General features: G+C 41.6%; 1 protein-coding gene across 1 annotated transcript in view; it reads right to left on the bottom strand.

The window, feature by feature from the left end:
- The window catches only part of Fgd4 (FYVE, RhoGEF and PH domain containing 4), a 119,495-nt gene that overhangs the window by 52,122 nt on the left and 54,462 nt on the right, over positions 1-12,911 (bottom strand). Inside the window, exon 3 of the mRNA XM_041677976.1 lies at positions 6,513-6,687. Coding sequence (XP_041533910.1) covers positions 6,513-6,604 — 92 coding nt within the window. The 5' untranslated portion in view covers positions 6,605-6,687. The remainder of the gene's footprint in view (positions 1-6,512; positions 6,688-12,911) is intronic.

Raw genomic sequence — 12,911 nt, 5'->3', positions numbered from 1 at the left:
TATGGGAATATTTGTACAGCAATTTGCTGTTGGCCATACCAGAGGAGCAGCAAGTTGTAGTTGAAGTTCCTGGTATCAGCGCACCAGAAGGGACTCTGATGGGTCCATCTCGTTTAGGCAAGGCGACACAGGACTGCAGACCCTGGAATGTCTTTTGCTTCTGCTGTGTCTTTACATGTTTGCTGCGGCTTTCTTTCTCTGGTATCTAGCATGGTGTGAGTGGACCTGGGGAGAGCTCCACTGCCTGTGATATAGTGTGATTATCGCTTGAAACATCCCATCCTACTGGGAATTTTTACCTGTGGATTGTCAAGAAGATGACCTCTCCTTAGCTGTACTGTCTAATTTGATAATAATAATGATAGCCTACACAGAGTTTTGATGAATGAAAATAAAATCAAGGACATGTTTCACAGCCAGGGTCTGTGAGTCTCGCCCAAGGAGCTGCATGGATTGTAGCTCAAGCTAATGACCAACAGTTAAATCCCAATAGGCTAGCTAGTTTAAATGCTTTTAACCTTAATGTCGGGAGATGTGTTCACAAGTCTTGGAGTGCATCACAGCTGAAATAAAGCTTCAAAAATAACAAAGTTAGACTAAGATGTTTTTGTTAAATAGCGTTGAGGTGGAAAACCCAAGGAGACAATCTAAAGTCTTAGAAAGGCACATGGTTGAATGAGGAACACTGTAAGGTCAGGGAACAAGAACAAAGCAGCCCAATTATTACTGGCTGACTACTCTCCTTGTTACGTTTGGCTGATGACCAAAGTCCTCATACCCATTTCTGCCCTCAAACATTAACGAATGGTTATGTACCCTAAAGATTTTAAGTAGAGTTGACTGATCCTTTTTCATATATAAAAGTTTAGGTTTGTGAGTGCTTTAAGATTCCTTATAAGAGCCGGGCGGTGGTGGCGCATGCCTTTAATCCCAGCACTCAGGAGGCAGAGGCAGGCGGATCTCTGTGAGTTCTAGGCCAGCCTGGTCTACAAGAGCTAGTGCCAGGACAGGCTCCAAAGCTACAGAGAAACCCTGTCTCGAAAAACAAAACAAAAAAAATCCTTATAAGATTACCTTTCAAGGTAAGTAATAAAGTAATTGGCCCTTTCTTTGTAACTGCAAACTGTAACCTGCCAATAAAAGACCTGACAAAAACATCTTGCTTGCCACACGGTTAGTCTACAACAAATTACTTGGGTATGAATGCATGTGGGTTCTTGGGATAATTTGTTCTCACCTGTAATATACAAAATATTTAATCATGTAAGGGAGATGAAAAATATGTTTTTACCTATAATCACTCACTTAAAAATGGAATGCAAATGTTTTGATTCTTGTACTGCCTGGAAGACTCTGTTGGAGTACAAAAGCTGTAAACAACATGAGAAAAAAGAGATAATAAAGAGAGAGTAGGGGCTGGAGAGATGGCTCAGAGGTTAAGAGCACTGGCTGCTCTTCCAGAGGTCCTGAGTTGAATTTCCAGCAACCATATGGTGGTTCACAACCATCTGTAATTTGATCTGGTGCCCTCTTCTGGCCTGCAGACTGAACACTGTGTAATAATAAAAAAACAATTTTAAGGAAAAAAAAAGAGAGAGAGAATAAAGAAGGAAACCATCAAGAGAATTTGTGAGTGCCTTTTTTCCCTAACCCACCTCAGACAGAAAAGTCTAGTCTCACCGACTCTGTGACTTCCTATCAAAGTCCTACGCTGCTAGAGGCTGGTCTAAGACAACAGTAACATTTTAACCTATACTTTTAACCTACAAAATAAGAGAAGAAACATAAACTCAAAACTATAGACTGAGACATTTCTATGACATAAATAAAAAGAAATTGAAACAAACTAACATCCTATGAGAACGAACATGGTCTTGTCTGGTTCCAGCTTTTCTCCTACAACTTAGCTTGATGTGTGAAGAGTTCAACAAAGTCTAATAGATTCGAGATTACTGTGATGATTCTGTGCAATGATACAGTAGACAGCATTGGCGAAGTATCCACTAAGTGCCTCAGACTATGCTAGCCCTTACACTGGTTATGGGGTTTTATTCTTACAATAATTCCTGGAGAGGGGCCCACAAACAGAGGACTCTATATGTGGAAAGATTCCTTCATACAGCCAGTGTCACCTGGCTACCAAGTGGTAAAACCAGAATTCAAGCTAAGAAGTCCGGCTCTAAACCTTTGCCCCATGTTACAAGGAAAGATTTCAGATGGACTGAGGAGCAGGTGAATACGCTGCCAACAAAAATCTAAGACTGATTACCATCTTCAGTAGAGGTGGAACCTGGGTGATGGGGTGGAAATGTGCACTAAGGAAAGATGCTTTAGAGAGTATTGAGATGTATTGTCACCTCCTTCCATCCCGATCACCCCAACCTGTCACTGCTGCTGCGGACTGAGGAATGGAAGAATCGAATAGTGACAGTTAGCAACAAAGAAAGGAATCAGAAAAAGAATATGGTCCAAGTTCAACACCAGAGCCACAATAATAAGAGAAGGGAAAACATTTCAGAAGGAGAAATGCTTATACATAAAATGTTGGAAGTGGCCAGTCTACCTAAGTGTGGCGCATTCTACTGCGTTTGTCTTCAATACATAGTGTATATAGAGTCTTTATAATTTGTGAGAAAGTCCTCAGAGATGAGCCAAGCTGTCCAGTTTCTGTCATCTTCGAAAGGAATGCCAGGGGAAACATTCAACAATCTACTACAGTAAGTGACATCAAAGGTACATTGGTACCAGGAGCAATAAGCTGGAGAGGGGAAAGCAGTAGTTAAACTAGTTCTCAGGAGACGCTGGAGCCTGTGGAAGCCCAGCAAGTGTGTGAAGGGGTGGGGTAGGGAGTAAAGATAGCCATGCAGTGTGCTTGGGAAAGCCCAGTGCTTGTCTGTGGGAAAACGTTATTTTTTAAAATCGTGAGGTTTTTCTAAGCTAAAAAAGAGTATTTTTTTTTCTTACTCCAGGAGAAAGAAAAATGTGAGAAAAAGAAAGCCACAACAAAAAAGAAAATAAAGTAACATTTACTGGCTCCAAATCATTCTACTTAACAGGATGGTATTACTTTCATCCAAGTGAAACTATGACACTCAGCTAGCTGGTCCTTTAAAAAGCATTTATTACTGTGTGTGTGTGTGTGTGTGTGTGTGTGTGTGTGTGTGTGTGTGAGAGAGAGAGAGAGAGAGAGAGAGAGAGAGAGAGAGAGAGAGAGAGAGCGCGCGCATGCATGGACTATGAAGCACTGTGGAGGTCAGGGAACAACGTTTGGGAGTTGGTTTCTCTTTCTGGCCTGAGTTTTCAGGGATTGAGCTCAGGTGGTCAGGCGTGCAAAGCGAGCACTACTCCTGCTGAGCCACTTCACTGGTCTTCATCTACAGCCCCAAACTGCAGTGACATGTGGCCCTGCAAGGTCCCCCTGGCTTCTTTCTGTGGTTATTCAGAACCCAGTGGCCTCCTTTTGTTCCACCAGATAGTAGGCTGTGACAACAGGGGTCAGAACTGAAAAGCAGCTTGAAGGCTTGTGGGCATTGGCCAGCAGTAAAGTCAGTATTAACCCACTCTGCAGACCCTTTTAGGGCCGCTGTCCTGCTGTGGGGTCATGACATCTAGCCCTAACCTCATGGCACTGTGTTTATACCTGCCCAGAAATGAACAGCCTCATCCTAGTCATTCGAGTGCTCCACACCCGAGGAATAATGTACCCATGTGATGGCTAAAGAGACTTAGCATGCAGCCGGGCATATGGGCTGTTGATCTTTGGTTCTGGAATGCCTGAGGGATCCTAGTGGCCTGTAAGTGAGATAAGAATAGGATATTGGAGAGGCAAGCGGACCTATGGAAGTTCAAGGCCAGTTCAGTCTACTGCGTGAGTTCCCGGATAGCCAGGACTACACAGAGAAACCCTGTTTCGAAAACAGAAATAGCAGGATAATGGGCTGAGTATTAACAGCTGCCTTTGCTTCTGTACAGCTCGCTATCAGTACGGAAAGTGAGGAAATGGTCTTCTTATTACTACATAGCGAGAAAGGAAGAAGCAACTGAGGGAAGTGAAACAGGGTTCCTGCCCTGCTGTGGAGACCAGGGAGAGTTACAATGCACACCTTCCCGACATCTGCCTTCAAACCTCATGTGGAGGCCTGAAATATGAGCCTATTTCCACGTGGATCAAAGTCAGAGAGTTTCTAGTTCTGTCAAGGTTACTGTGCTTCTATCTCAGACAAAGGTCCCAGGTAGTTGTAAATCAGGGAGATCTGCTCTCTCAAGATTATTGTCAGCAGGTGAGGCTAATTGCCAGATCACGTGCTCCAGGAATAGAGAAGTAGATGTGTTCCTACCTCACACAAAAGTCTAAGGATGTAACTAAGTTCCAGTTCCCTTTATGGAGATCCCACCCAGGGAGTGGCTTGCCTACAGAATGTTTTGGTCTAAGGCACGAGCAGGACTTGGTGGCTTGTTTTGTTCTAGCAACAGGATGTTTAACTGTGAATGTAGCCCGCACTTTCAATTGGTGCGTTCATTTCCTTGTATCATGCTAATACAGCCTTTTGCCTAGTCCTACTTTTTGGGGTCAGGTGTATTTTAAGCACTTGGAAATTAAATGTGGGCAAATTTTCAGTATTCACTAAAGAATTCCCGCCCGATACTACCTTTATGTTTCTCCATTTTATTATTTTCATTTGCATCTTCCTATTCTTTGCTATATTTCTAATCCCCACGCCCTTACCCTTACCCTTACCTTACTTCTGCTAACAGTAAGAACAAATTCATTTAATACAAATTTGAATTTAGTCTAAGCTTTTGTTTTTTTTCCAGTGGATTTGAACATCTGACATTGGCTCCACATGTATGGCAGCAGGCCAATGTTGTTGTTACTTGCAATGGATTCCATCACAAGTAGAATTCCTGCAAAGCCTTGCCCAAATACGAACGTGGTATCTATCTTACATACGCTTAGAACCATGAATGACAACACACCCTTCCTTAAGACAGTATAGAAACTGTCCACATTTTACCTGGAGAGATAAATTCAAACAACACAATGAATGGGACACAAAACTGATCAGAGTTAGAGACCTCAGTCTTTGGAATATTGAATGCTTTGAGGGCTCTGCAAGCCCTGGGTGATAGCATTTACACCAGGCCTTTGGAATATTGAATGCTTTGAGGTCTCTGCAAGCCCTGGGTGATAGCATTTATACCAGGCTCCGTCTCCAGCCCTCCTTATATTCTGCAGTCACTTTAGTGGCTACAGAATCTGTAACTGAAAGGATCACTCTTCTGTTTTTGAATCAATCTACTATGAGAAGAAAACTAAAGGAATTTAATCATTCTTTTAAATATTGCTACAATCTTAGCTATCAAAAACATCATAAATTCCCTTTGGAGGTATTTAGGATTTATAGGAGATAACACAACTGGTCAGGAATGAAACATGAAGACAAGCTTTTAATCACTTTTCTCCAGCATTTGTAACATTATAATAAGTATAATATCTTGTAAATACATTGCATTTTAGTTGCTTGTTTTGTTTTTGAGAGAGTTTTGCAATAGGGGCCAGGCTCTCCTCAAACTCTGGACCCCCCTCCTTCAGCCCCAAGTGTTGTGTTTATAGGCCTGTGCCCCTAGCTGGCTTATACTTACATTTTGAATTTTGAATGAAAGACATTGTAGTTTTGTGCTTATTCATGCTTCCCAGTACATCCTCCAAATATTCCTGACTATAGTGTTAATATATATATATACACATATATATAAAAGTTCATGTAATAGTCCACATGAAACATCCATACATATAAAATCGTAAAACAATTATTTTTAAAAAGTGATTTATTGTAATGGGAAATTATATCTCAATATTATACCTGAATGAGTGAAAATATTTGCCTTCATGGGTGTAAGTGAAACTATATACATTCTGTTTGGATTTCTAGTGACATAACACAATTCCACAATAAAACAATTTAGGCAGTGCAAATAGAAGAGTAACTTATATGGATTTGGCTTTTATTCTTAAACGAGAAAAACACATTTGCCCATACATTATAACTAAAGAATATAAAGTTCTCTCTCTGAGAATGAAATGGGTATTTAGCATGAGCTTTGTGTTTAGTAATGATATCTCTCTGTAACACTTACCATGAGGTACCAATAAGAAGAGAGGAGTGGACTGAATTGGCATAGTAGCCTCTCATTAAGTAAAATGGGTCAGAAAGACTAGAGAGGGCCCAGGAAGGCAAGAATGCATAGGAGGCAGCTCCTCAGAGAGTGAGGACAATGGAGTCAGAGATGACATGGTGGCCTTACTCCCAAGGGTGGACAGCAGCATGGCCACAGCAGTTACTCAGAACAACACAGACACAGGCAATGAGAAGTAGTAAATGTTAATGCCTACCATTAATGCAGGATCATGGAATTGATTTTTGAAATGTCCTTGTTAAAGGCTGGAAACTTAGTAAGATGCTATGACTTTCAAAGGCCATCTCCCCCCTCCCATTCACGGTAACTCTTACCTGCCTCCTTCAAAGTGACTGATGAGGTCTGACACCTTACTAGGTTTCCCTTTTGAGGCACAGGACGTAGGGGCTGGATTAGCTTCCTCCATCCTTGGTTTTGCACTCGGTAAAGCTTTATGCCTGGGGACTTGGGGTGTAGGTAAATTCTGCAGGTGTAATGGCTTTGGAGGCACTGTAGAAAAAGAAGAGCATTCAATGTTTCAGTGCTGGGCTCTGTAGCAGAGAAGACTCTGGTATCCTGGGTGGGCTCAAAATTCTTCAGCATTAGTAAAGTATCATAAAGGAGTCTGCCAGTCTGGAACTGAGCTAACCAAGGAGAACTTCATCTAGTCTGTGGTACTTCTCCAGATCTCCCTGAAATCATTTAATTATATTTGAATATACGCTCTGATAATGCCTGGAAATCTACATAAGACTACAGCATTCTAAACTCTGTGGCAGACTGTTATTTGTCCAGAGAAAAGGTGACAAACTAAACACAAAGTGCTAGAAATACATTGGTTTCTACAAGGCAGACTTTACTGTAATAGAGTGTGATGTGGGAGTGTCATATATCAATCTGTTGATTTCATTGGTTAAGCAATAAAGAAACTGCTTGGCCCTGTGGGTGGAGTAAACAGAACAAAATGCTGGGAGGAAGAGGAAGTGAGGTCAGACTCCACAGCTCTCCTCTAGGGAGCAGACGCCTGAGAGAGACACCATGCCCCACTCCCGGGCAGATACATGCCATGAAGCTCCGACCCAGGATGGACTAGGCTAGAATCTTCCCGGTAAGACCGGTTCTCACAGATTATTAGAGATGGGTTGATCAGGATATCAGAATTAGCCAGTAAGGGCTAGAGCTAAAGGGCCAAGCAGTGTTTAAATGAATACAGTTTGTGTGTTGTTATTTCGGGGCATAAGCTAGCCAGGCGGCTGGGGTGCCAGGGACGCAGCCCCGTCGCCCTATTTACAACAAGAGTGATGGCAGTTATCCCACAAACAGTTACCAAGGTAACACAAAACAATGGCAATATAACATAATAGCAGTTTTCTGTTGGTAAACTTTTGACTTTTTCTTTTACTTATCCATTGTATTGTTCCCCAATGCAGCATCTTCTATAACAAAAGCCTTTCCCTCATTTGCTCTTGGATAAGTTTTACACATGAAACCCCACAGTCTGAGGCCAGTGGCATTTTGTCCTCTTCCATCTACGGAAGCAGAAGGGCTGGTGATGCCCAGGATAACAACCCTATCTGATCTCACAGCTGGCATCCAGACTCCTACTCCCATGTCACTACCATTCTCCACGGTAAACCCAGTCAATAAAATAGCAAGAGCAGGATCCCAATGGTGCTGTCCGCTGCATCAGACAGTTGTCTTGAGCTGACATCACCAATCAATCATTTACTTCATTTCACTCCAAAAATAGAAACAGGTCATTCTATAAAATATTAGCATTTACAGAATTCCTTAGAAAGTTATTAAAAGATATAACATGCCAAGCTTTCATCATTTATTAATTTATTACAGGGAACAAAAATGGATCTCAATGAGCCTTGTCAGAAGAACAATTAATCTGACTCTGATCTCTGAACATAAGGAGATCTGAATCAAAGGAACTGGCATGCTTTCTATAAAGACAATGCTTTCAAAAATACAGTTCATAAAATGGTGGAAGCTGAAACGGAGAGCCGGCTAACTGGTTAACAGCACTGGCTGTTCTTACAGAGGATCTGGGTTTGGTTCCTGGCACCCCACGTGGCCTCACAATGCCCTGTAACCTCTGAGGTCACTGACATCAGGTTTTCATAAACTAGCTTACTCACATATATTCCTGTTTCTATATTGTTACCATCATTCAACATTCACATTACATAACTTTTCAAATGTATGGTGAAACATGAACTAAGTGTGAACTAATGCCATAGGCTGCACTAACAGACATACAGCCTACTAGGGCACTGGTTCTCAAGCTTCCTAATGCTGGGACCCTCACGTTGTGGTGACCCCCAACCATAAAATTGTTTTTATTTTTGTCCTTATTTTATAACTGTAATTTTGCTCCTGTTATGAATTATAGTCTAATGTAAATATCTGATTTGCAGAATATCTACTATGTGATCCATGTGAAAAGCCTTGACCAAACGTAAGAAATGCTGCACCGGGGAAATGCCTTCTAACAACACTCTCCTTTATAAAATCATTTATGCCTCCAAATTATATGTCCAAGACTCCCTTTCTTGCCCACATTCACTACCCTAAGTCTCTTAATATTTTTCATATTCATGGCTTTCATGTTTTTATTCAAAACTCTTGATGTAAAAGAACAATACAAACAAAAGGTTTCTAGCACATGGGTGTGATGTGTAGCTACCAAACATTCCATAAGCAACTTTTATTATCAGTCACATCGACTTTTTCTCAGCATAATAACTTTAGTTAGTTGTTACTTTATTAAAATTTTGAGAAAATCCAAGATTAGATTGAAAGCAGACTCAATTGGCAATGTCTGCCTTGGTTGCAAAATGGAAAAACAGCTGTTGGTATGGACCCAGACAGAGTCCAGGGAACCTTTGGTTTTCCTGCTGTGCCCCTTTCAGCCGTTCCTTCTAACCTATCTCCATTCCTCTGTGATTCTCCACCAACCCACAGAACAGCTCTCTACTAGGGACCTTAGCTGTTACAGTTAGCTGGGACTCAGACAAATGCCTTTATTCAACTCCCCACCCTCAATTCCAGACTCCCCAGACTTATTCTTAGACCTGTTGCTGCCCCCTTAGACCTGAACCCCTCCTTCCAGTTCCACGGTCATCCTTTTGGGACTTAGCCTCTTGGTAGAGACACAGAGGCAAGGACCTCTCTAGTTCTTCCCCTTCACCACACCTACCATTCATTTGTTACTCTCGTTCTATCAGGGACCTCTCTGCTGTCACATTTGGCTTGGACCCAAAGTGGGCAACAGCAACCAAAGGATGGAACACCCAACACATAAAGGCAACACCATATCTACAGCAAGAACCACTTCAAATATCTTACTTAACTCCAGATACATCAACCCCAGTGAAAAACCACAAAACAATACACTTCCTCCATAAGCCAGCAAGCCTATTGCAATAGCCCTGAAAAAGCAATTTAGCTGATGCACAAGACAAAGACTTGAAAATAGCAATAATTAATGTGTTTAAAGATGAATAAATACCTTTATGAAGACCATAAAACATAAACAGATGGATGAAACAAATAATGAAAAATTCAAGACATGAAAGTAGAATTTAGAAAGAAACAGGATCACTAATGAAAAACCAAACTGAAATAAAAGAGAAAATGAAAATCTGAGGAGGTCAGACAAACAGCTCAGAGCAAGCCTCACCAGCAGACGAGAAGACAAGGAAGAAGGAATTTCAAGTCTTGAAGAAAGGGTAGAAAAATGGACTGTTAAGTCAAGAAAATGTTAATTCTAAAAAAAAAAAAAACCCAGGCACAAAACATCCAGGAAATCTAGGGCACTATGAAAAGAATAAACATGAATAATTCGAATAGAGGAAAGAGAAGAAACCCAGGTCAATGGCACAGGAAATATTTCTAACAAAATCATGGAAGAAAATTTGGCCAATCTAGAGAAAGAGATGCCTATAAAAGTACAAAAGAACCTTCATCTGGTGATGGATGGAGATAGAGACAGAGACCCACATTGGAGCACTGGACTGAGCTCCCAAGGTCCCAATGAGGAGCAGAAGGAGGGAGAACATGAGCAAAGAAGTCGGGATCACGAGGGGTGCACCCACCCATTGAGACAGTGGGGCTGATCTACTGGGAGCTCACCAAGGCCAGCTGGACTGTGACTGAAAAAGCATGGGTTAAAACTGGACTCTCTGAACATGGTGAACAATGAGGGCTGATGAGAAGCCAAGGACAATGGCACGGGGTTTTGATCCTACGCAATGTGCTGGCTTTGTGGGAGCCTAGCTAGTTTGGATGTTCACCTTCCTAGATATGGACAGAGGGGGGAGGACCTAGGACTTACCACAGGGCAGGGAACCCTGACTGCTCTTTGGACTGGAGAGAGAGGGGGAGAGGAGTGGGAGGAGGGGGAGAAGGATGGGAGGAGGGGTAGAAGGGTGGGAGGAGGGGAGGGAAATGGGAGGCTGGGAGGAGGTGGAAACTTGTTTTTTTTTTTCTTCCTTTTCTCAATAATAAAAAAAAATGAAAAAAAAAGAAGGAAAAAGTACAAGAGACATGCAGAACACCAAACAGACAGAAGTATAAAATAAATTCCTCAAGAGACACAATATTCAAACACTAAATATACAGAAAAAAGTATATTAAAAACTTCAAGGCGAGAGGACCCTGCCATTAATATAGCAGAACCATTAATATAGCAGGACCACTAATAGACCCCCTGGGTTTTCAATAGAGATTCTGAAAGCTAGAAGGGCCAGAACAAATGTTCTACAAGCTCTGAAAGCTCACAGATGACAGCCCAAACTACTATATCCAGTCAACAATAAATCACACCAGAGAAAAAAACCAGCACAAGATAAAAACAAATTTAAATAATTCTGTCCACCAATCCAGCTCTACAAAAGACACTAGAAGGAAATCTTCAGTCTGGAGAAGGTTAAACTACACCATAGAGGACACGAAAAGTAAATAACATCAGAATAGTTCATCAACAGAGGAGGAAAAACCTCACACCACCAAAACAAAATTATAGAAATTTATATACAGTGTTCATTAATAACTCAACCCAATGGTCTTAATTCCTAACTAAAAAGCCATAGATGAGCAGACTGAATTAGAAAAGGTTCCATCTTTCTGCTGCACCTGAGAAGCATACTTCACCACCAAGGACAGATATCACCTTTGGGTAAAAGAATAAAAAATGTAGTCCAAGAAATGGATCAAAGAAGTAAGTAGGGATAGCTCCTGTAATGTGTGACAAAATTGATACCAAACCAAGACTTATCAGAAGAGACAGGGATGGGCACTACATACTCATTAAAGACAAAACCCACTAAGAGGATATTACAATTCTAAACATTCATGAACCAAACTAAAGCATACCCGAGTTCATACAAGAAACAGTATTTCAATTAAAATCACAATAGACCCTCATGCAGTGATAGTGGGAGCCTTCAATCTATGTTAACAAACTTTGTTAAACTATTCTCCATCTTTCTCGTTTGCTCCAGTACCCTATGGGAAAGTCCTTTGGTGTTCTTATGTTTACATAATTTATTTCTCTTTATCTAATTTATTAAATAAAAATTCAGATTCAACAGATTTTTTTAGGTCTTCTTTTCTTGTGGCAATTCTAACATACATATTGTTGGAAGTCTGATCAATCCAGGTTGTCTCAGGGGCCCGGATGAAAGGACAAGCCTAGTTCTGTATCCTTTCCCAGGGACAGACTTGGCAACGCCTGGGGGTGGGGCCAGGGTCTCAAAAGAGTTAAGGTTTCGGTTCTGGGCAAACCAACTTTCCCTTCCAAGAGCTGCGGTCATTAGTCCTAAGACAGCTGTGTCTGAGGCATCCTGTATTCTCTTGCCAACACTGTCTGCTTTAGCTTTCTGCTGACCATGGCCTTCCCCTTGAAAATAGTATAGAAGATGCTGTACTTCTTAATAAGCTTTCTTGGCATAAATCATCAGTACATGCAAAACCTTCTGGTGCCACCTACCAATCTTCTGTATTTAGTGATTGTTAGTATTCAGGCGTCTCTACTGGTCTGCCCTTGGGGTTCTGACACACAGGTGCTCAGCTGCAGCCACTAAGAGAACCTGCTGTGCATGGTCACTACCTTCCCTTTTAAAAGGACCCTGCCCCATCTTTCCCCCCCTCTTTCTCCCCCCGCCCCGTCTCTCTCTCTCTTTCTCTATCATCTGTCTCTCTCTCTCTTCTTCTCCGATTCTCTGCCTGTCTTCTGTCTCTCTTTGCCTCTCTTCTCTTCTGCTGCTCTTGCCCCCAGAGGCAGGTCTCCCTCCCGTTCCCTTGTCTATGTTCCCTTTCCTGTAGTAAAACCCCTCCACATAAACTCTGTTGCATGGCATCTTTCTCTCTTGTGCCACTTTTTAAAAATTACAATGATCGCAGTCCTCCCCTTCAACACCTCTACATTCAGGACCCTTATTCCTGTGAGTCTGGGTCTCATATAAAAATGTGTATCTCATATAAAATGCAGGTCTCATATAAAACCGTGTGTGGTTTCTCCTGTCAATCTATACTATGCCAATTTAAGTCTTAGGCCCAGCACAGACTTTGAAAGGACAGAGAAGAAGCATTCACTCCCCTAAATATGTAGGCTGAGCTGGAAATTAGCATTAAGTCATCATCCTTACATATCAACATTCTGAAGATCAGGAACGAACAATATGCACACCTTCTAATCCAGAATGAGAGTCAGAGGCAGTTTG

The sequence above is a fragment of the Microtus oregoni genome, unplaced genomic scaffold (genome assembly GCF_018167655.1).
Source record: "Microtus oregoni isolate MIOR12 unplaced genomic scaffold, Mior012 000029F_ref0000214, whole genome shotgun sequence".
In the NCBI taxonomy this organism is placed as follows: domain Eukaryota; kingdom Metazoa; phylum Chordata; class Mammalia; order Rodentia; family Cricetidae; genus Microtus; species Microtus oregoni.
Note: the sequence above shows the minus strand (reverse complement) of the source record. Positions and strands in the feature narration are given on the sequence as shown.